The sequence below is a fragment of the Wolffia australiana genome, chromosome 4, assembly GCF_029677425.1.
Source record: "Wolffia australiana isolate 7733 chromosome 4, ASM2967742v1".
Lineage (NCBI taxonomy): Eukaryota > Viridiplantae > Streptophyta > Magnoliopsida > Alismatales > Araceae > Wolffia > Wolffia australiana.
The window spans coordinates 2,413,824-2,434,138 of record NC_135838.1 but is presented as its reverse complement, the minus strand read 5'-3'; the positions used below and the strand labels follow the sequence as shown (position 1 = coordinate 2,434,138).

Below are 20,315 nucleotides of genomic sequence, written 5' to 3'. Positions count from 1 at the left end.
CTATTCATTGCATATGCTATATCAGGCCTGGTCAAGGTTAGATATTGGAGTGCTCCAACTATTTGTCTATAAGTTGTATCATTTTGGTCATCAACCATGTCACTGCTACATACATTGTTATGATTCAATTTTTTATTAGAAGATAAAGCAACAGGAGTTGATACAGGCTTGGAGTGTTCCATTTTTGACTTTTTAAGTGTCGACAGAAGATATCTAGATTGTGAAAATATAAAACCTTGTGGATGAGGCAATAATTCGATTCCAAGAAAAAAATTTGCAGTTCCTAAATCTCTAATGGCAAATTGATCATTAAGTTTATTTACCACGTGTTTAATTTTGAAAATTTCAGGTGACATTATAAGAATATCATCAACATATACCAAAATAAAAATCGGATTGTCAGTGCATCTAAAAAATAATGATGAGTCTGTCTTTGAACCAGTGAATCCAAGTGTAAGTAGTGCAGATTACAATTTATGGAACCATGCGCGTGGGGATTGTTTCAGTCCGTATATGGACTTCTTAAGCAAACAAACAAAATCAGGAAAAGATGAGTTTTTAAATCCTTGCGGTTGTTCCATAAAAACTGTCTCTTTTAAATCTCCATGCAAAAAGGCATTAGGTACATCAAGCTGATGTATCTTCCAGCTATTGCTTATAGCTATTGACAGAAGTAATCTAATTGTAGTATGTTTGATCACAGGACTGAATGTCTCTGTGAAGTCAAATCCTTCCTGCTGATTAAATCCCTTAGCAACTAAACGAGCCTTGTATCTATCGATATTTCCATTAGGTTTATATTTTAGTTTGTAAATCCATCGACATCCTATAACATGTAAGTTTTTGTCTCTTGGTACTAATTCCCAAGTTTTATTTTGCATGAGGGCATCGTATTCACCTCTCATAGCTTGCATCCAATTCTTATCTTTGGATGCTATGCTAAAAGAAGTTGGTTCAACAATATCCATACAAGCTGTTAAACATGTGGGAATCGGATGTCTAATTGCAGAAAAATTCATGAGTGAATTATTATGCTCTTATACATCTTTAAGTGATAGAATATTAATTTGTTCTCCATGTGTTGGTGTGTGATCTAGAGTACTCAATATTTCAGTCATATTAGGAGTTACAGGACTATTGACCTATTCGATTGTATCATGATTGTCATCAGAACTGTTTGACAATGATTCAATTGAACTAGTATTCTCACTATCAGATCCATTATTGGATATTGATGATGACAATTTGTTTAATGATTCAATATTTGGAATATGCGACACTATGGTTTGATCATTTTCAAATATTTTTGAATCTGAATTTTCAATTCCATTAGCATAAGGGAAAACATCTTCATCGAAAACACCATGTCGCGAAATGTAAATCTTACCTGTCCTGAGGGACATACACCTATATCCGAGATGCATTGCGTTGTATCCAAGCATTACACACTTTTCTGATCTGTTATCTAATTTATGACTGGCATATGGTCGTAAGAATGGATAACATTAACAACCAAACGTTTTCAAAAACAAGTAATCAGTTATGTGATTATACAATTTTTCAAAAGGTGACTTATTATTTAAAACAGGGGTTGGAGGTCGATTAATTAGATAAGCTGCAGTAGCTACTGACTCATCCCAAAAACACTTTGGCATTGATGAATGATGAAGCATAGCTAGTGCAGTTTCTACAATGTGTCTGTGTTTCCTTTCTGCACATCCATTTTGTTCAGGGGTATGTGGACAAGATACCCTATGAACAATCCCTTTCGTTCTCAGATATGAGTTGAGAGATTGAAACTCTCCCCCCCAATCTGATTGGAAATATTTAATTTTAGTAGAAAACTGATTTTCTACTCTTACTTGGAAATCAACAAACTTTTCAAGTACTTCATTTTTTCTTTTTAAAAGATACAACCATGTATATTTACTATAGTCATCAATGAACACAACATAATATGAAAAACCAAGATTTGATAATATTGGTGCAGGTCCCCACAAATCCGAGTGTACAATTTTGAGGGGTTTATTTGACACATTTTGAGAAGGGTTGAAAGGCAATCGATGTGCTTTTGAACTTCTACAAGAATCACAAATAAAATTCTTGGAACTTTGTGAAACATGAAGTCCAAACTTCTCAATTATGGATGTTAAGATCTTTAGCTGGGGATGTCCTAGACGTGAGTGCCAGATGTTTGAAGACGTCCTTTCTCCAACCAGTGCTTCTGGTTGGAATTCTTGAGGCTTCAAACAATACAACCCATTCCTAACTGTTCCTTTGAGCAGTATTCGTCTGGTTTTCTCGTCCTTCACAATACAATTAGGATAAAATTCAACAAAAACATCATTATCCAAGGCTAGTTTATGCACAGATAAAAGGTTCTTTTTAATATCTGGAACATGAAGAATGTCTTTAAGATAAAGATTTTTATCAAATGTTGAAATTTTAGAGGAACCAATGGACAAGATGTTCAGACCTGTTCCGTTACCTATTTGTAGTTGCTCATTCCCTTGGTAGTTAGTTGCAGCTGGGACGAGGCTGGGATTTGCTGTCACATGATGTGTAGCTCCACTGTCAGGATACCATATTCCATTTTCTGTTGTGTTGACATTGTAAGCTCTGGAAAAATTCTGTCGGGCTTGATCCAGTTCTTGAAGTGGAGTAAATTCCTGACAATCACGAGCTCGATGTCCAAATAGAGTGCAAATTTGACACCTAGGCTGATATTTATTATTCCTGCCCCTTCCTCGTCCTCGATTCTGACCGAATCCTCTTGAGTTGTAATTTTCCCTTCGAGGTACTGGAGTTGAAGATGGGGCTGGCTTGTCCTTGGACTGCATTGGCCATGGGTTGAAAGACTCTCGTCCTTTCTTGGTAAGCCAAATACACTTCGTGACCCTTAAGATTGACAATAATATCTTCGAATTTCAAGTTGTGCAGGTTAGCATTGAAACACATCACAAGTTGGCTATACTCAGTCCCCAATCCTCTCAAAAACGTGTAGTTCTTAGTATCATCGTCAATGATAGCTCCAGCAGATTCCAATGATTCGACTATAAATCTAAAATGTTTAACATATTCATCGATGTTCATAGTACCTTTGGTGATCGTATGGAATTGATTGTGTAGGTCCATGATCCTGGCTTTGATTCTGCTGGAGAATGTGCTCTCAAGAATGTTCCAAGCTTCTTTAGTGGTCTTCGCCTTGCTAATGCACGGGATGACTGATTCAGACAATGTGGAATGAAGAAATCCTAAAACCTTTTGATCGTTTCTCCACCACAGCTTGTACTCGGGATTAACAATTGACACAGGAGGAGCATCATCTAGAACATACTGAAATAACTCATACCCGTTCATGATGGGAATCACCGAACTCCTCCAGATCTGATAATTGTTGTCATTGAGCTTGATTAAAACAACTGCTCCAGGCGGAATATTCACCGGGACTTGTCCTTCGGTGACGGCAGCGGGCGAGGTAGTGGCGAGATCTCCCACTTGTGCTTCTCCAGCCCTGGCAATCGCTTGCTCTGATACCATGTTGAGACGATCCATGTTCTCGAACAGACAAAGAAGAAGAAGAAAGATTTTGAAAGAAAGAGTGGAAGGAGAAGGAGGAACACGAGAACAAGACTAATGTTTAGATCGTATTATTATCCGCAAGATTATTACATCGAGGTTGGTTCGTATTTATAATGTATATAGTTGTAACTATATTAGTTAGGTTGTTATAATCGTAGCCATTATAACTAGTTATAACGGCTAGTTTATAACAAAAAGTAGCCGTTGGATCTTGTTATCCCATCTATGTGTATCCTATCTACGTTGTATCCTATCTATGTGTATTTCTATCTATATTTAATCCTAGACTATGTTTAAACTTATATTTGTCCTATATCTATTTCTCTAATGAGTATATGGGATACGTGTTCTATTCTTACTAGCTAATCTTTTATTAAAGTCCCTATTGGTCCATGTGTTGCTGACTCCTTCCATTTGGGCCCGCTTTTCTGTCGTGGCTTCCACGTGCCGATCCTAGTCAGCTTCGTCGAGTAAAACTCCTCTTATGAATACAGAATGAGAGAGGGGAAGAATGAAAGAAATAAAGACTGAGAGAGAGTGAGAAAGACAAAGAGTGAAAGAGTGAGAGCGAGAGAATGAGAGAAATAAAAGTGAGAATGAATCGCAGGGTGATACAGAATGGGAGAGGAGAATGAGAAAGACTGAGACTGAGAGAGAGTGAGAGAGAGTGAGAGAGACAAAGAGTGAAAGAGTGAGAGAGAGGGAGAATGAGAGAAATATAGATAGAAACAATCGCAGAGTGATGAGAAAGACTGAGACTATGACGAGTGAGAGAGACAAGGAGTGAAAGAATGAGAGAGAGAGGCAGAGTGTGAGAAAGGAAGAGAGAAAGAATCAGAGTGATAGAGAATGAGAGAGAGTGAGAGAGACAAGGAGTGAAATAGTGAGAGAGAGGGAGAGTGCGAGAAGAAGAGAGAAAGAATCGTAGAGTGATAGAGAATGAGAGCGGGGGAGAATGAGAGAAATTGAGACAGAGAGAGAGTAAGAGAGACAAGGAGTGAAATAGTGAGAGAGAGGGAGAGTGCGAGAAAGAAAGAGAGAGAATCGCAGAGAAATAGAGAATGAGAGAGGGGGAGAATGAGAGAAATTGAGATTGAGAGTGTGAGAGAGACAGACCGAAAGAGTGATGGAGAGGTAGAGTGGGAACGACCGCTAAGAAATAATTGTAAATATGTCCCATCGCATTCTCTCTCTTCCTTAATTCCCTAAAAAACTCGAAAAAATCTATATTAATATATCAAAAACATAAAACAGGTTTTATGTTAATATATCATCCGGGACGAGGGCCGGGATGAAAATGTGTACGGGGAGGACTGGATGGGACGAAAAACCGTTCCGGTATGATTGGACGGGACGTTTTTTTCATCGTTGGACGAAATTCCGTCCCGTCCTTCGTCACTGAAACGTCTCTGGACGTCAGATGGGACGAAATTCGTCCCGTCCATCGTCCACGTCCGGGACGATCCCGGAACTATAGAAGAGAGAGAGGCCAGGAGAGAGAGAGGGGAAGAGAGAGAGGAAAGGCTACCTCTTTCTTAAACCCTGAACCCCCCTCTCTCCCCTCCCCCTCCCTCTCGCTCCCGCTACCTCCGCTCTCTCTCTTCTGCTCTCCTCGTCTCCCTGCTCTCCCAATGGTAAGTCCCCTCCCTGGTTGCTTCTTGCCATTTGGCCTTCTTCGTTTTCGCTCGGATGCTTGTTCTCTCTCTAATGGGTATGGATTATCTTTCGCCTCCGGCGTTTCCTTTTGTTCTTGGGTGTGTTGTCTGAATCGCTCCTCAAGTTTCCTTTTATGGGTTATAGTTTGATGCTTTTGATTCTGATTATTGCGGTACTGGAACTACTAGTTCGTCTTTTCTGTTTAGGGTTTTTGCTGAATCCTCCGTTTTCTTCCCGTTGGTCACGCTGTGAGAACAAAATTAGATTACCGTCTGTTGATATTGGAGTGAACAAAATTTGATTCTCTCCTCGATTTTCCTCCAATGGGCTGTTGTTTGATGCATTTGGGATACGATTATTGTTCTTCTATGGGTATGTTTTGTGCTAAGTCTTCTGTCTTTTCGCTGATATTGCGCAGATATAACTCTCGCTGACTCTGCCCACTCGTCTTCATATACCCCTCAAAACCCCAATTTCTTGTAACGACTACTCCTCTAATCACCGACGAATCGGCATTCTCACTTCGATTTTGCCCAATTCTCTCAAAATCGCCGACCCATCTCCCAGTTTCCTGTTTCTTCAATGGCGGCAACGCAGGGAGTGAAAAGCCTCAACACCTCCTCCGGGAGGAGGCGTTTCGTGGTAAGAATCTTCTCCAGAAAACGTTTAATTTTATCAATTCTTCCGGAATTGATGATGGGTGTCTTGTTCTGATCCACAGTTCAAAACTTTTGCGCAAAGGGTGAACGAAATCGACATTGACGTCTTCCGCAGTCTCGACCCATTGAAGGCTGAGCCCTCCGAAGGGTCTTCCTTCTTCCGGGACTGCCTCCTGGAGTGGCGGGCATGGATTCGAAATCTTTCACTTTCACTCATAATTTCATCGAATTTCTTGTGATTTCAATTGAAAAGTTTGCACCTGGGCTTCTTTGATACAGGAATTAAACACTGCGGAGGATTTTATTTCGTTTTACGATGAATTCATGCCCCTTGTCCAGACGTTGCCGCAGATTCTCTTGCACAACGAAAGGATCTTCTCGGGGTTGCTCTCGAGGGTAAATATGAAAGCACGGCTTTCTCTTGAACCTATACTCAGGTTGGTCTCCCTTAGTTCTCTACCAAGCTCTTGAATTTTAACTGCTTAAAACGGTTATAAAGTCTCAAATAGGTGAATTTTATTAGATCAAGTGCATGCGATTACAGAAATTTCTGACTGGTACATGCTTAAGTGTCAAATCTCTGGCTTCAGGAGGAAACCCTACGACATCAGAGAAGAGCATGAATCAAAAAACCGCGTTTTGCATTCGCCAATTGTAACCTTGTTTAGTCTAATTGAACGGTAATGGGCTGATGGTAATGCCCTTTAGGATCATGAACATAACAAAAGGTTATAACAAGCATATGCTCGAGTGGACACCCCCTGTCATGCTGGAAGGTTGATATTTCTCACGCCCAGCTTTGGAAATATCTGGTGCAATATACTTTTTGGGACAACTTTGGTGAGAACATCTCCCCACCTGATCCGCAGATGTAATATACTTATCTGGATATGACTTGGGTGTCGATTTTTCGCCAATGCAGTGTTTTTTGAGCTCTACATATTCACCTGTCATGTTTCACTGGGCTGTGTGCAATAGGAATGGCGTATTTGCTACCACAATGAACTGTGGTAGGTTCATCCGGAATTAACTTGAGATCCTGTCGAATACCTTGGGTCCACCATATTTTACAGATCCTTTTTACAGGTGCCCAATACTCAGCACTTGGTAACAACACCTTTTGTTTATTAAATTATCATACACCTAGATTACGGCCAAGAAACTTACAATGTCTTCTGGTTGACGAGGGTGAACTACATAACCCCTTAAATCTGCATCTTTGTTGGCTTTGAACTCCAATTACTCATCCTGATGGAACTCCAGGACGTGTCCTGCAGTCCCCTCCAAATAGGCCAACTACTTGAATGCCACCTGTATATGAGGTTCTTTAAGGGAATGCATGAACTGGCTTAAGAGTCCCACCGGGAAGGCAATGTCTGATCGAGTATTGTTGAGATAGATGAACTTACCAATAAACCTCTGATATTGTTCTTTCTTCACTGTCCAAGTTTCATGTTGGGGTCAATGACCGCAACTGTTAGTGATAGACTATCCCTCATGGGCTAATGGGCCCTATTCTATAAGCCCATTAGCCCTATTATCCTCTCTCCCTCTTAGGGCACATATACCCTTACATGTACTCTGTTCAAGTTATGTCATTATCTTCTTCTTCTCTTCCCCAACATGGTATCAGAGCTCCAGAGCTCCTTCCCTAGGGTTTGACATCGCCCACCTATAGCCGCCGCGCACGCACAGCAGCCACAGCGCGCAGCCGCCGCGCACGCACAGCAGCCGCAGCCCGCAGCCGCCGCGCACGCACAGCAGCCGCAGCCCGCAGCCGCCGCGCACGCACGGCAGCCGCAGCCCGCAGCCGCCGCGCACGCACGGCAGCCGCAGCCCGCAGCCGCCGCGCACGCACGGCAGCCGCACCCGCAGCCGCGCGCGCGACAGCAGCCGCAGCCCGCAGCCGCCGCGCGCGCCACAGCAGCCGCAGCCCGCAGCCGCGCCGCGCACAGCAGCCGCAGCCGCAGCCGCCACGCGACGCACAACAGCCGCAACCCGCAGCCGCCGTGCAGCCGCCAGCCCGCAGCCGCCGCGCACGCACAGCAGCCGCAGCCCCAGCACTGCCGTAGCAGCGCCGTAACAGCACCATGCCGTTCACCGAGACCGACTTCCTGGAGAAGCCACTGTCCTACAAGGTGGCTCATCCGCTTCCGTCGGTCCCGGAGACGACACTCTTATGGGGCCCGAATCTACTCCCGTGGATGCGCTTCGTCGTGACCACCTTGAAGGCGCGCCAGCTCTTCAAGCATTGCATTGAAGACCCCCTTACCGTCGACCACCCACATTATGCAGCGTGGGACGTTGAGGACCAATTCATCCTCGGCTGGATGTATGCGTACACCCTGGCTCCAGATTTCCGCGACCGTCTTCCGCATCAGAAAACGGTGAAAGGCTTCTGGGATTAGGTGCGCTCCTTCTGTGGCCGGGAAAGCGACTGGTGGCGTCTTTTTTCCCTTGCAAGTCAGGCCAGCAATCTCCGTCAGGGGTCGTTGACGATCTCTGAATATGCACTTGCCCACAAGAAGATGTGGGATGAAGTGGATTACTACCTACCGCCCGACGATCCGATGTCCAAGACGTTCCAGAATGTGCTTCTTCTACAGATCATGGGCTTCCTCAGCTGCCTGAACCGCGAGTATGATGACGTACGTCGTCGTGCCTTGCACCGCAAGGAAGGTCCTCCTGCCCTCGAGGAGTTGGTGAAGGAGCTTCAAGAAGAGGAAAGCCACTTCCTCCTCCATGGGACTCCCTCCTCCGGCCCCCCGGGCGAGTCGACCGCACGACTTTCTGCCCTCTCTTCAGGCGGCAAGGCACCGTCGATCCTCCCTACGCCCACCTCTGCCGCTCCTCCAGCTGGGACGACGATTTGCTCGTATTGCGGCAAACCGGGCCACGGGAAGAACAAGTGCAAGAAGCGCCTGAATGTCTGGCGAAAGAAGAAAGAGGCCGCAGAAGGCAAGGCCATGATGGCCCATTCTGATTCCTCCTCCGCCAGCACCTCCGCAGTTACCATGGATCAGCTTCATGCAGATTTGCCCCGCCTCCGTCACCAGATGGCTGCCCTTCAAAATCCGTCCACGGCCCACTTGGCGGCTTTGGTGCGTCTTCCCTCCTTCATCTCCAGATGCATGGTACTGTGGCCATACGGCCTTCCACTCCCCTGTCGGCGCCGATACGACTTGGGTCCTTGACTCGGGGGCTACCGAACACATGACCCCGAGCAATGCCCGGTTTGTATCATATGAGCGGCATCGTGGTGGCCGCACTGTCCTCACGGCCGGGGGTGGACGTCTCAGTGTGGCCGGAATCGGGGCAGTCTATGTGGACGGCCTTGGTGTGGTCCACAACGTTCTCCATGTCCCTGACCTGCGGGCCGTGCTTATATCTCCGCAGCGCTTAGTTGATGCTACCTCCTGCTCCTTCCACCTACAACCTGACGGCATGTTTCTGTCTGACAAGGTGGGCCGGACTACACCGATTAGGCGGGAGAACGGACTGCTGATGCTGGACGATGGAGGCCTCTCCCAGTGCTTCATGGTGCACCGGACTCTTCTCTCGGTGGCTGAGCAGCGTCGGGGACACCTTCTGATGGAACATCAGCGACTTGGACACCCACCTTTCTCCACTTTACAGCGTCTTTTTCCCTCGTTGTGTTCGGGTGTGGACCTTAAGACTATGCTTTGTGAACCTTATCAGTTAGCCAAGCACCGCAGATCCTCCTTTGCTTCATCCTCGTCTCACACATCGACCCCGCTGTTCCGAGTCCACAGTGATGTTTGGGGGCCGGCCCCGCAGATCAGTCTGAAAGGGCACCGCTATTTTCTACTCTTTGTGGACGAAGCTACCCGCTATACGTGGGTCTACCTCCTGACTGCGAAGTCGGAGGTTGCACAGAATGTTCGACACTTTTGCGCCATGGTACAGACACAGTTTGGTCGAGGCATCCAGCGTTTTCGTTCCGACAATACCCGGGACTTCAACGCTGACCTCGCCTCCTTCTTTGCCGACCGGGGCATCCTCCACGAGTCCTCTTGTGTGGCCACGCCCGAGCAGAATGGCATGGCTGAACGTCGCATCGGCTATGTTACCTCGACGGCGCGGACATTGCTGTTGGACTCCAAGGCGCCGGGGCGTTATTGGGGAGAGGCGGTTTTGATGAGTACTCACCTCGTTAACCGTATCCCCACCCCACTCTTGGAGTTCTCCAGCCCCTTGGACCGGATGACTGTGGCATTCCCGAATGCTTCTTTGCGGACAGGACTCTTACCTCGTATCTTCGGCTGCACCACCTATGTCCATGATACTTCTCCCACACGCATGGAGTTTGATGCACGCGCACTCCGGTGTGTGTTTGTGGGTTACTCTTCCCTCCAAAAAGGGTACCGGTGCTATTATCCGCCTTCTCGGCGGTTCTTCATCTCGGCAAACGTCACCTTTGCCGAGCATGAACCCTATTTTGGGGATTACTCTACCTCATCACGCCTTCCGCTGGATGAGGCTCCCTCGGTCCCCCCCTTGGGGCCAAGTCTGATCGTGGAGTCCACCACTCCCACTCCACCCTCCTCACTTCCGGATCTCTCTCCCCTTGATTCCTCTTCCTCACTTCCTCCTGTGGGGGGGGTCCTTGGACGTGTCCTCTACCTCTTCTTCGTTACCTGCCCTTCCCCCTTCGGCAGCTCTCCCTCTCCCATTGGTCTCCGTTCCTCCTTCCGGCCCCCCATCCTTGTCAAACCCCGGTGCGTCACCCTCCTCCTCTCTCGGTGACCAACCCTCGTCACCCCCCCCTCCCGGTCTACCCTCGCCCTCCGGTGAGTCTCCTCCGACTCCCGGTGTGTCGTCTACTGCTCCTCCCGGGGAGTCCCCCATTGCTTCCGCTCCTTCTCCTGTCGATGGTGACGATCAGTTGGGGTGGCCTATTGCTCTACGGAAAGGGGTCCGTCAGTGCACTAAGGCCCCCCTCTACCCTCTCTCTCATTACCTCTCCTTTGACCGGCTGAGACCTCCCTACCGGTTGTTCCTCACCCGCATCGAGTCGGATCCCGTTCCTCGACGCTTAGCCGATGATATCGCTTCTCCCCATTGGAAAACGGCGATGGACGAGGAGATGCAGTCTCTCCTCAAGAACCACACGTGGAACGTCGTTCCACTACCTCCGGGCAAGAGGGTAGTGGACTGCAAGTGGATTCATGCCAAGAAGCATCATGCGGACGGTACTCTCGAACGCCTCAAGTCTCGGCTTGTGGCTCGGGGGTTCACTCAGTCCTATGGCGTGGACTACTTCGAGATGTTCTCTCCCGTGGCGAAGATGGAGACTGTCCGGCTTCTTCTGGCGCTTGCAGCGCACTTCCACTGGGCCATCCGCCAGTTCGATGTCAAGAACGCATTCTTGCACGGCGACTTGACGGAGGAGGTGTACATGCAGCAACCCCCGGGCTACTCACTCGGCCCCCCCGGTCACGTGTGCCGACTGCGGAAGTCCCTCTATGGACTCAAGCAGTCCCCGCGCATGTGGTTTGGGAGGTTCTCCTCCGTTCTGAAGACCGAAGGGTACACTCAGAGCAATGGAGATGCCTCTCTCTTCTTCTGTCACCGCCCGACCGGTGTCTCCATTCTTGTCGTGTACGTCGACGACATCCTTATCACGGGATCTGATGCTGTCGAAGCTGTCCGCCTCAGCACTGCCTTGGCTAAGGAGTTTGAGATCAAGGCCCTAGGCCTTCTTCGCTACTTCCTTGGTCTTGAGGTAGCCTACTCCCCCCGTGGGATCTTCGTCTCGCAGCAGAAATACGCCGTCGACTTACTGGCACTGACAGGGATGACCGATTGTGCGCCGGTGAGCACTCCCATTGATCCCAACGTGAAGTTGGGCAAAGGAGGATTCGCTGACGAATTCCCACCGGTATCAGCAGCTGGTGGGGAAGCTCCTCTACTTGACGCACACTCGGCCCGACATTGCCTTCGCCGTCAACCTGCTCAGTCAGTTTATGCACTCCCCACGGGAGATTCACCATCAGGCCGCCCACCGGGTCCTTGCGTACCTGAAGGGCTGCCCCGGAAAGGGCCTGCTCTTCCCTCGCAGCACTGACCGGACAGTGAAAGTCTACACTGATGCTGACTTTGCCGGCTCCGTTGTGGATCATCGGTCTACCACGGGCTACTGCACGTTTGTGTTTGGCAGTCTCGTCAGCTGGAAAAGTAGCAAGCAGGACAAAGTCTCCCGCTCTAGCGCCGAAGCCGAGTACCGCGCACTCGCCGATGGGGCCTCTGAGGGCCAGTGGATCTACGGCATCCTTCACGATCTTCGCGTGGAGTCTGCTGGCCCGATTCACTTCTTCTGCGACAACAAGTCAACGATTGCGTTGGCCAAGAACCCTGTACAACAGGGCCGCATCAAGCACATGGAGCGCAACCGCTACTTCTTCAAGGAGCGAGTTGACGAAGGGATCTTTGACCTGGACTTTGTTGCATCCGCCGACTAGGCAGCGGACGTCCTTACCAAGGGACTCTCCCGCCCTCTTCTTCAACGTGCCGTCTCCAAGCTCGGTATGGAAGATATCCATACTTCGCTTGCGGGGGGGTGTTAGTGATAGACTATCCCTCATGGGCTAATGGGCCCTATTCTATAAGCCCATTAGCCCTATTATCCTCTCTCCCTCTTAGGGTACATATAGCCTTACATGTACTCTGTTCAAGTTATGTCATTATCTTCTTCTTCTCTTCCCCAACAGCAACCGATGGTTTCTGGTTACCCATACTCATATTTTCTAGTAGTTCTAAGATATACTTCCTCTGAGGGATGAAACTGAACGATTAGTCCAACTTGAAGATAGAGTGGATTTGTCAATTAGAATGACTATATCGGTATATGACGAACGCTTGGACACTGAGGAGAATTCAGTACCTGAGGTTGGAGTAACAGGCCCGAGTACAGTGTGACCGGTTGAACAGAGGGATGGTTGAAAGAGCAGAGGATTTTTTGGTATCTTTGACCTGGGGGGGAGACAGTTGGGAATGAACCGTCTGAGTAAGTAAAGACTGATTGAGACTCTGACTGAGTAATTGCCTTACCGAAGTGGAAGCAGACATCTACAGAAATCCCAAGTTATACTTTGTCCCACTTTAGACGGGCACTTTTTGTAAATCTTGAACTCACATCCACTCATCGGACTGTTGAAAAAGCTATATGTCCTAATTGGAACAAGCTTGGACGTGGTGATGGATGCTCTCAAGAATGACACATGGGAGATTGTTACGAAAGATAGGCAGTGGGATGCAGATGGGTATACACCCTAGAGTATAAGGCTGATGCTACATTAGGAAGGTACAAAGCAAGATTGGTCTCAAAGGGGTAAACCTAGTCGTATGGACTACAGTGAGACGCTTGCTCCTGTAGCCCAGTTGTATACTCTCTGTATTTTACTTGCAGTAGCACCCAACTTGAATTGGCGCGTGCATCAGTACAACATTTCCTCATGGTGGTCCTGAGTAGGAGATCTGTATGCAGATGTGCCCAGTGTATTCAGATAGGCAACTGGAGGCCAAGTATGCAAGTTAAAGAAAGCACAATACGGACTGAAACAGTCCTTGGGAGCCTGATTTGGGAAACCCTCTCAGGTTATGAAAGATATGAGATATCGACCAAGAGATGGAGATGATACCTTATTTGTCAAGAGATGTGTGAGCAGGAATTTTTTCTTCTTGTTTGAAATATGTGTGAGCAGGATGATAGCTGTCTTATTGGTGTAGGTGGGTGATATCATTGTCACTTGTTATGAAGAAGAAGAAATTTGCACCTTTAGTCAAAGGCTTTCTCACACCTTTGATACTAAAGCCCTTGGGGCTCTGCGTTACTTCTTGGGAATCAAAATTGCCTGTTCTCCAGGTAGCATTTCTGTTGAAGTACTGCATCCTGCTTAAAGATGAAAAGTAGGGCCCTTGCTATCAGCTATAATTTTTATCACGGTTGGCAAGCTCTTGAATCCAACATGGTATCCGAATTAGGTGGCAGGTTCAACTCCCAGAAGCAACATATGACTCACTTGGGCTATAAATAGGCCAGTGGCTGGTGTTGTGGGAGAGTGTTGAAGTGCAACATCATGCCTAACGAATAAAAGTAGTGCCCTTGCTATCAGCTTTAGCTTTTAACATGTATATAGTCTGGCTGATATTAAGCTGTTGAGAAGCCACTTGGTATCATATCATATGGTCGTTCATAGTCAATTTAACTCAAAAACGATTTGTGACTAGAAATTGGATGAATTTGGAATTACGGACATAAGAAAGGATTAATTAACATGTTGGCAGAAGTTTATTTCTGAAGGTAATGCCTAAGCTCTTGAAAGCCTGCTCAATGTAATTTTGTACGGTCGTTCATTGTCAGTTTATCTGACAATTTTATTGGGCCAACTGCATGGAATCACAGAAATATTTGTGTATTTAGTAATACATCGATTTAAGCTCACTTCTGACAGGTAAAAACTTAAGCTCTTAAAAGGCCCACTCAAAATCATTTTGTATGTTCCTTAATTGTCATCGTTCATTGTCATCGTTCATTGTCATTTGAACTCCAAAAAATGATCCAGAGGGGGCAGATCCACCTGCAAAAGGGGGTCAGGTAGAGCTGCCCCTTGGCACCACTACTGTTCATCCTAGCAGTCAATGCTTTGGCTACGTGTACAATTCAAGCTTGTTCAAATGACCTGTCGAGGGGGTTTCTAGATGGTGAGCTACCCAATAGGCATTCTGTCATTACAATATGCAGATGACACCGCATTCTTAATGGAAGGCTCTGTGGAGGCTAGAAACCTCTCCACATTGTTAGACCCATTTGCAGATTTTTTAGGTCTAAAGATCAATCAAGCCAAATCAGCGCTTGTGGGGTTGGGGCTATCATAAAGAGGACCAATACTCTAGGGTTTTGGGATGCCCATTGTGTCATTACCCAAGGGTTGTTTGGGTCTGCCATTGACGAGGGGATGTCTTTCGACCACAGATTTACAGGCGATGATTGAGAAGGTGGAGAGGAGGTTAGAGTGGCAGAGCAGAGTACTGTCAAATGGTGGCCGTTTAGTGTTGCTGAAATCGGTGCCTTCTGCCATCCCAATCTTTTATATCTTCTTCTTTAAGTTACCAATCGGTTTTGAATATTGTCTGTAATCCTTTATGAGGAGATTCTTGAAAAGGCAGTTATTGTATGCGCTGAATTGGGAGCAGTGCGAGATTCCAGTCAGTGAGGCCTCTACTTTCTGGCATGGCATGAGGAAAAATTTCCCTCAAATCTGAGATTTATTTGCTGCTAGATTAGGGGACAGCTTGTTATTTCAATATTGGTCAGATTATTGGTTGGCGTGAGGCAATTTATGGGAGGAGTTTGCACGTCAATTTGCTCTTGCATAGGACCCTCATGCGACAGCTAGGTACTGCTGGGATAGCACACAGATTCCAATCATGGAAGGCATTTAATTGGACTAGAGGGTGGGAGATGTGTGGAGCATTTAGTAGTCTTTCTTACATTTGCGACCTTTTTTGTGGAACACAAGATTGCTAGGCGTGGAGAGACACCTCATTTTATCTGGATGCCTCCATGAATATGAGAGAGGGTCAGAGGAATCAAAAACCAATCACTGATGCAGGCTTACATGGAAAGAGAAGGTTCCCAGAAGGTTTGGGTTCTTGAATGGATACTCATTAGGCTGGGCCTTGCGACACGGGTGCTTCAGAAGCGAATGCTCCTGGACTCTTCAGCAGAGTGTGGTGTTTCCACAAGGGGCGAGCAAGGCTGTTCTCACTTTTTCTTAGTGTGTCCTTTTGCCCAGGAGGTATGGGCCTCGCAGTAGTGCCTCGAGATGGTTGTTGCTTCAGATGAGGCTTGCTGGGGCTCTATCTGGGGAGGTCCGTGCAGTAGTATGAAGTGGGAAAGACTTCTTGTGGTGCTATGGGTAATATGGCTGCACTGCAATGTGGTTGGATTTAAGGGGAGGGCTGCCTTTATAGACAGCGTCCTGCATGATGTGGAGAGTCTTGTACCATAATGGTTTAGGAGGGAGTAATGGGTTGAACAGGGACATACTGATTAGTTGTGTATTTACATTCTTATTTGTTAATAGCCTCAGGTTGATCACCGGTTTCAGGTGATCTTCCCTATTTTCCATACAAACAATTAAACCTCAAAAAAACGATCAGAAAGTCACAATGCGGTGACTTTATTGGATTCCAGAGGATTTCTTTCTTGTGAAAGTGGCAACTGATAGTTGCAAGTTAAAAAGTGATTAACAGCTAATGTTTTTCCAACAAAAATAGCTCGCTAATCTTCCATCCTTCACCCTGTTCTTTCTTTTCTTATTGGGCATTACATAGGTGTGTCAATTTTCACGCAATGTACCTTTTGTTCTCCTCTTGCTCCCGTGGCTTCTCTAGAAATCCGTAGCATGTAGAGATCAAAACGAATTTGTGAGTTTGACACTGATCTCTACTGGAGCTCCCTTGGCTTATATACTTGCCAGGGTGCACATCCGGTGGGGCCCACAACAAGAAGATTCCTAGAATAGAAAGAATACCAGACAAGAATATATTCTAGAAAAATATCTCGGCTGACAAGGTGCTTTTCAATCTAAAAGAGGACGAGAAATATGCTAGAATTTGCTCCTTAAAAAGATGAAATTAATCTAAAATTTCAGCCCGATATTCTAGTTTGTTATAGCTGAAAGTGTCAACTTGTAGTTGCAAGGTAAAAAGTGATTAGCAGCTAATTTTTTTCCTAAAAATAGCTAGTTAACCTTCCACCTTTCACCCTGCTTCTTTCTTCTTCACGTGTTAATGAAGATTTTTTTGACTCCCTTTCGACTTGACAATTTATCTGACCACTTGAGTTGTACCACTAATTTTATTGTACTGCTTCAGGTTGATTGCGGCTCTCTCCAGGGACATTTTAGAGGAGTTTTTACCGTATGTGTCTCCCTTATCTCTAATCATAATCCACTGCAAAATGGATTAATGGTTCATTCTTATTTTTACGTAACAGTTTCAGCTTTCTGATTTTTTTTCCTCTTCCGGCAATTTTATGTGTTTCTAAAACGTCCTGAATATTCTGATTAATATAATCTCAAGTTTCCTCGTTTATACTTTTTTTCTGCATTTAATTTCACGAATTCATATATTTGTCTTGTGATTCATTAACTCTGTGTAAATAAATGTAAATATTGGGTTTTGATTGTCATCCTTTGCAGTTGCGCCTTTGTGAAAATGTTTTTCCTTTTTTGCAGTTTTATCCCTTTTTATAGCTCACTGAACGTGGCTAAATAATAATAGAAATACAACGAAGAATTATAACAAAATAATATTTCATTTTTTAGGAAAGAACGAACTAATAGATAAGATGCAAACAGAGGCACTGAGACTCCCATAAAGGGAATAATAACACAGTCTGAGGCTACTTAACCAAATTCCTAAATCGATGTTGTTAGGATCTATACCTGATACGGTAATTGAACTTAAAAAGCGAAACAATTCTAAACTATCCTGTGTGGAGCACAAATGAGAAACACAGAGCAGAGTGGTGAAGCGAAATATAGCAAAGGAGAATGCGGAATATTCAGAGTCTTATCGCTGAGATGCGCCATCTCCATCCTCTCTGGCTCTGATGTGAAAGCTGAGGAAGAGGGATGGGAGTGTGAGTGTGAGGTCAAGGTTAGGGTTGAGAGAGAGAGAGAGTAGGGAGAAGAGCTTACATGAATTCCCAACATATGTCTTGTGAGGTCCCTGTTGGGTCCACTTTGCGGATGGGCCCTGGTATGGGTCATCCCTCTTTTGGGCTGAGAAGATCAGGGGTGGCGTAGGGACTACCATCTTCGTGTATGACTGAATAGGTGTCCTAACAGATGGGGCGAATAAATCCCCAACAAGAGTTCGTCTTGGCCCATATCTAGAACTACCCTCAGCTGGTTGCATAGCCATGAAAAATACTAAATCATTTTGTCATATTTGTTGACTTTATATTTCACTCCATTATAAACAAAGAATTAAAATCACCTGCAAGCGCTCTTTAAAATCTAATAATAGAAACCGCAACATTTGTCACCATCTTCGTATATGGTTTACTTGTAACTAAGGTAGCCTTTAGAAGGTTAGACCCTTCCTACAACACCCGATGCCTTGTGTATAATTTTCTTTTTTATTAACACTATATCACTTTTTGTTCCATCTTTACTTTGTTATTTCATATTTCTCTTATGAATTATGCCATCTTTTTTAATAAAGCTAGATGTGGGTTTTGATTGTGCCATCTTTTGAGGTAAATGGGCAGAAATGATCTTAATTTTCTTCTTGAACCTGAGGAAAATTTTATGTTTGGCTGTTCATACTTCATTCCGACTAGAAAGTTGTCTTGTGCTTTGAGATGCTTGGATTTCTGTGGAAAAGACTCTCTTGTTGGGCCACAACAAAGTAGAGAAAACAAAGTTAATTGATGTTTTCTCTATCAGATGAAGGATTTTTGACGGGTTTTTACTTTCTAAACTTTAATTCAAGTTGTTGTGAACTCAAGGAAGTTATTATACGTTTCTTGTAGCTTTCTGCCAAGGCTTGTCTGTTCCTTTTCTGAACTCTTTGGGAGTGGGGGTGAACGAGACTCTGATGTTCTTGAGCAGGTATTGTTGATATGTCCACTGTCATTGGATTGTTCTACAAATGCGTGCCCTAAATGGTCGCCATGTTGATAGTTTTTTTTCTTATTTTAGGTTTTCACTTCCTGGTCGTACGTACTCATGTATTTGCAAAAGTATCTGACCACGGATATTGTAGATGTTCTCCGGTATGTGGTTGGTTTATAATTTTCTTGATCATAATCTGTATTTTTCATTTTAACGCACATCATTGCTATTTATGTGTTCTAATTCTGTTGAAGGATAACCGATGATATGAGATATTATCCAAATAATTATATCCAAGAATTCATGGCTGAAGCTGTCTCGTTTTTGCTGAGGAATGCTTCACGAGATGAAGTTACGGAAGGTATAGCTAACCTCATAGATGGCGAATGCCGTGATGACACTCTGTTTACATTTGTGGCTTGCCTTTCTGTTATGTAGGAATGCATCTTCTTCATGAAAAATAAGATTATTAACTGCAATTAGGGTTTGTGGTACTTAATGACGATTGTCAGCGGAAGCCCTATTTCCTTTCTCTGTTTGTTTTTTATATTTATTTTTTTACTCTTTATATGTAAATTTGGGCCACAGACATGAGAGGGCCACTTATCCACTAGCGCATCTACATGGGCCAAGCCCATTTTCTTGTATCTCACCCGTTTTCAAACCAGCGAAACCCCTAGTCAATGTATAGGTGTTTTTTCTTGAGTTCTCTTGTTCTGACTGGCGGTTAGGTCGATAGCCGACCAGCAAGGGAGTTTGCTAGCGACAATGATGAGAGGACAATCACAAGTTGAAATGGTCCTCATCAATCGTCTGTATGACGATGTCTATTTGTCTAAAATGGAAGGACAAATTTTCACTCTGGCTGTCATTTCCTGCCATATTTAGTTTGCCGCCTAATTGCACGTCCCAGCCTCTGTGGCAGTCCTCTCACCAGTCCGTGCATTTGCGAGCTTCTTGTCCTAGTTTACAATGATGAGTCATCACCATCTGCGATAGTCATCTTATGAATGATGCCAATGAAGGAATTGTCATCTTCACAATCGTTATTTTTGCACATGCTGTGTGACATTGAAGATGGTGATTTTGTCGTCATCCGCCAAATCTTAACTTCATTTTATTATAATTAAAGTTGAATGTTCCAGTTAAACTCGTGCTTGTGCTCTCTCTGGTAGAGTTTAATGTGGGTTTATCCTCTTTGAAACACAATAGACTATCTGCTGGTACAGTTTAATGTGGGTTTAAGCAGTAAAGTCCTAATCTCTATTCCCAAAATCTTGAAACCGAACACAAAACCCACAACACTAAACCCATAACCCGACAAGAGACTGTATGCCTAAATCTTAAAACTCGAAACCTCAACTTCATACCGCCTCGTACACTCGTGGTTATATTTCACACTTCCACACTGCTCAATCAAAAATGACGTAAAAACCTTCTTGATGTAGCTGTTACTCAGTCCTATTATACTTAATTGAAGAGGAGCGCAAAAAAGCATCCCCAAATTTGTCAAAATTTAGTCTTATATTTTTTTTTACAATGAGATTGCAGAACTCAAAGTTTGGTCGTTGAATTATGGTCAACATAGCTGTTGATCATTAACCTATCTCGCTGTTATCTTGGACTTAGAAGTGAATGAATTGGTCCCACCGTTTTTCTTCTGTTAAGAATAGAATTGAGAAGGGGGAGAAGAAAAGAAAAGAGTTTTTCAATTAAAAACCATAACCCGAATACATGCGATGTATATCGCTTTTTATACAAGCCGATA

General features: G+C 45.0%; 1 protein-coding gene across 2 annotated transcripts in view; it reads left to right on the top strand.

Moving 5' to 3' along the window:
• The first annotated feature begins 5,067 nt into the window (after positions 1–5,067).
• The window catches only part of LOC144702772 (ARM repeat superfamily protein), a 42,178-nt gene continuing 26,930 nt past the window's right edge, over positions 5,068–20,315 (top strand). For both annotated transcript variants that reach the window (XM_078574810.1, XM_078574809.1), the window contains exons 1-8: positions 5,068–5,216; positions 5,657–5,880; positions 5,960–6,082; positions 6,177–6,334; positions 16,800–16,844; positions 18,466–18,544; positions 18,635–18,708; positions 18,802–18,908. In XM_078574810.1, the coding sequence (XP_078430936.1) occupies positions 5,821–5,880; positions 5,960–6,082; positions 6,177–6,334; positions 16,800–16,844; positions 18,466–18,544; positions 18,635–18,708; positions 18,802–18,908 (646 nt within the window). In that variant the 5' untranslated portion in view covers positions 5,068–5,216; positions 5,657–5,820. The remainder of the gene's footprint in view (positions 5,217–5,656; positions 5,881–5,959; positions 6,083–6,176; positions 6,335–16,799; positions 16,845–18,465; positions 18,545–18,634; positions 18,709–18,801; positions 18,909–20,315) is intronic.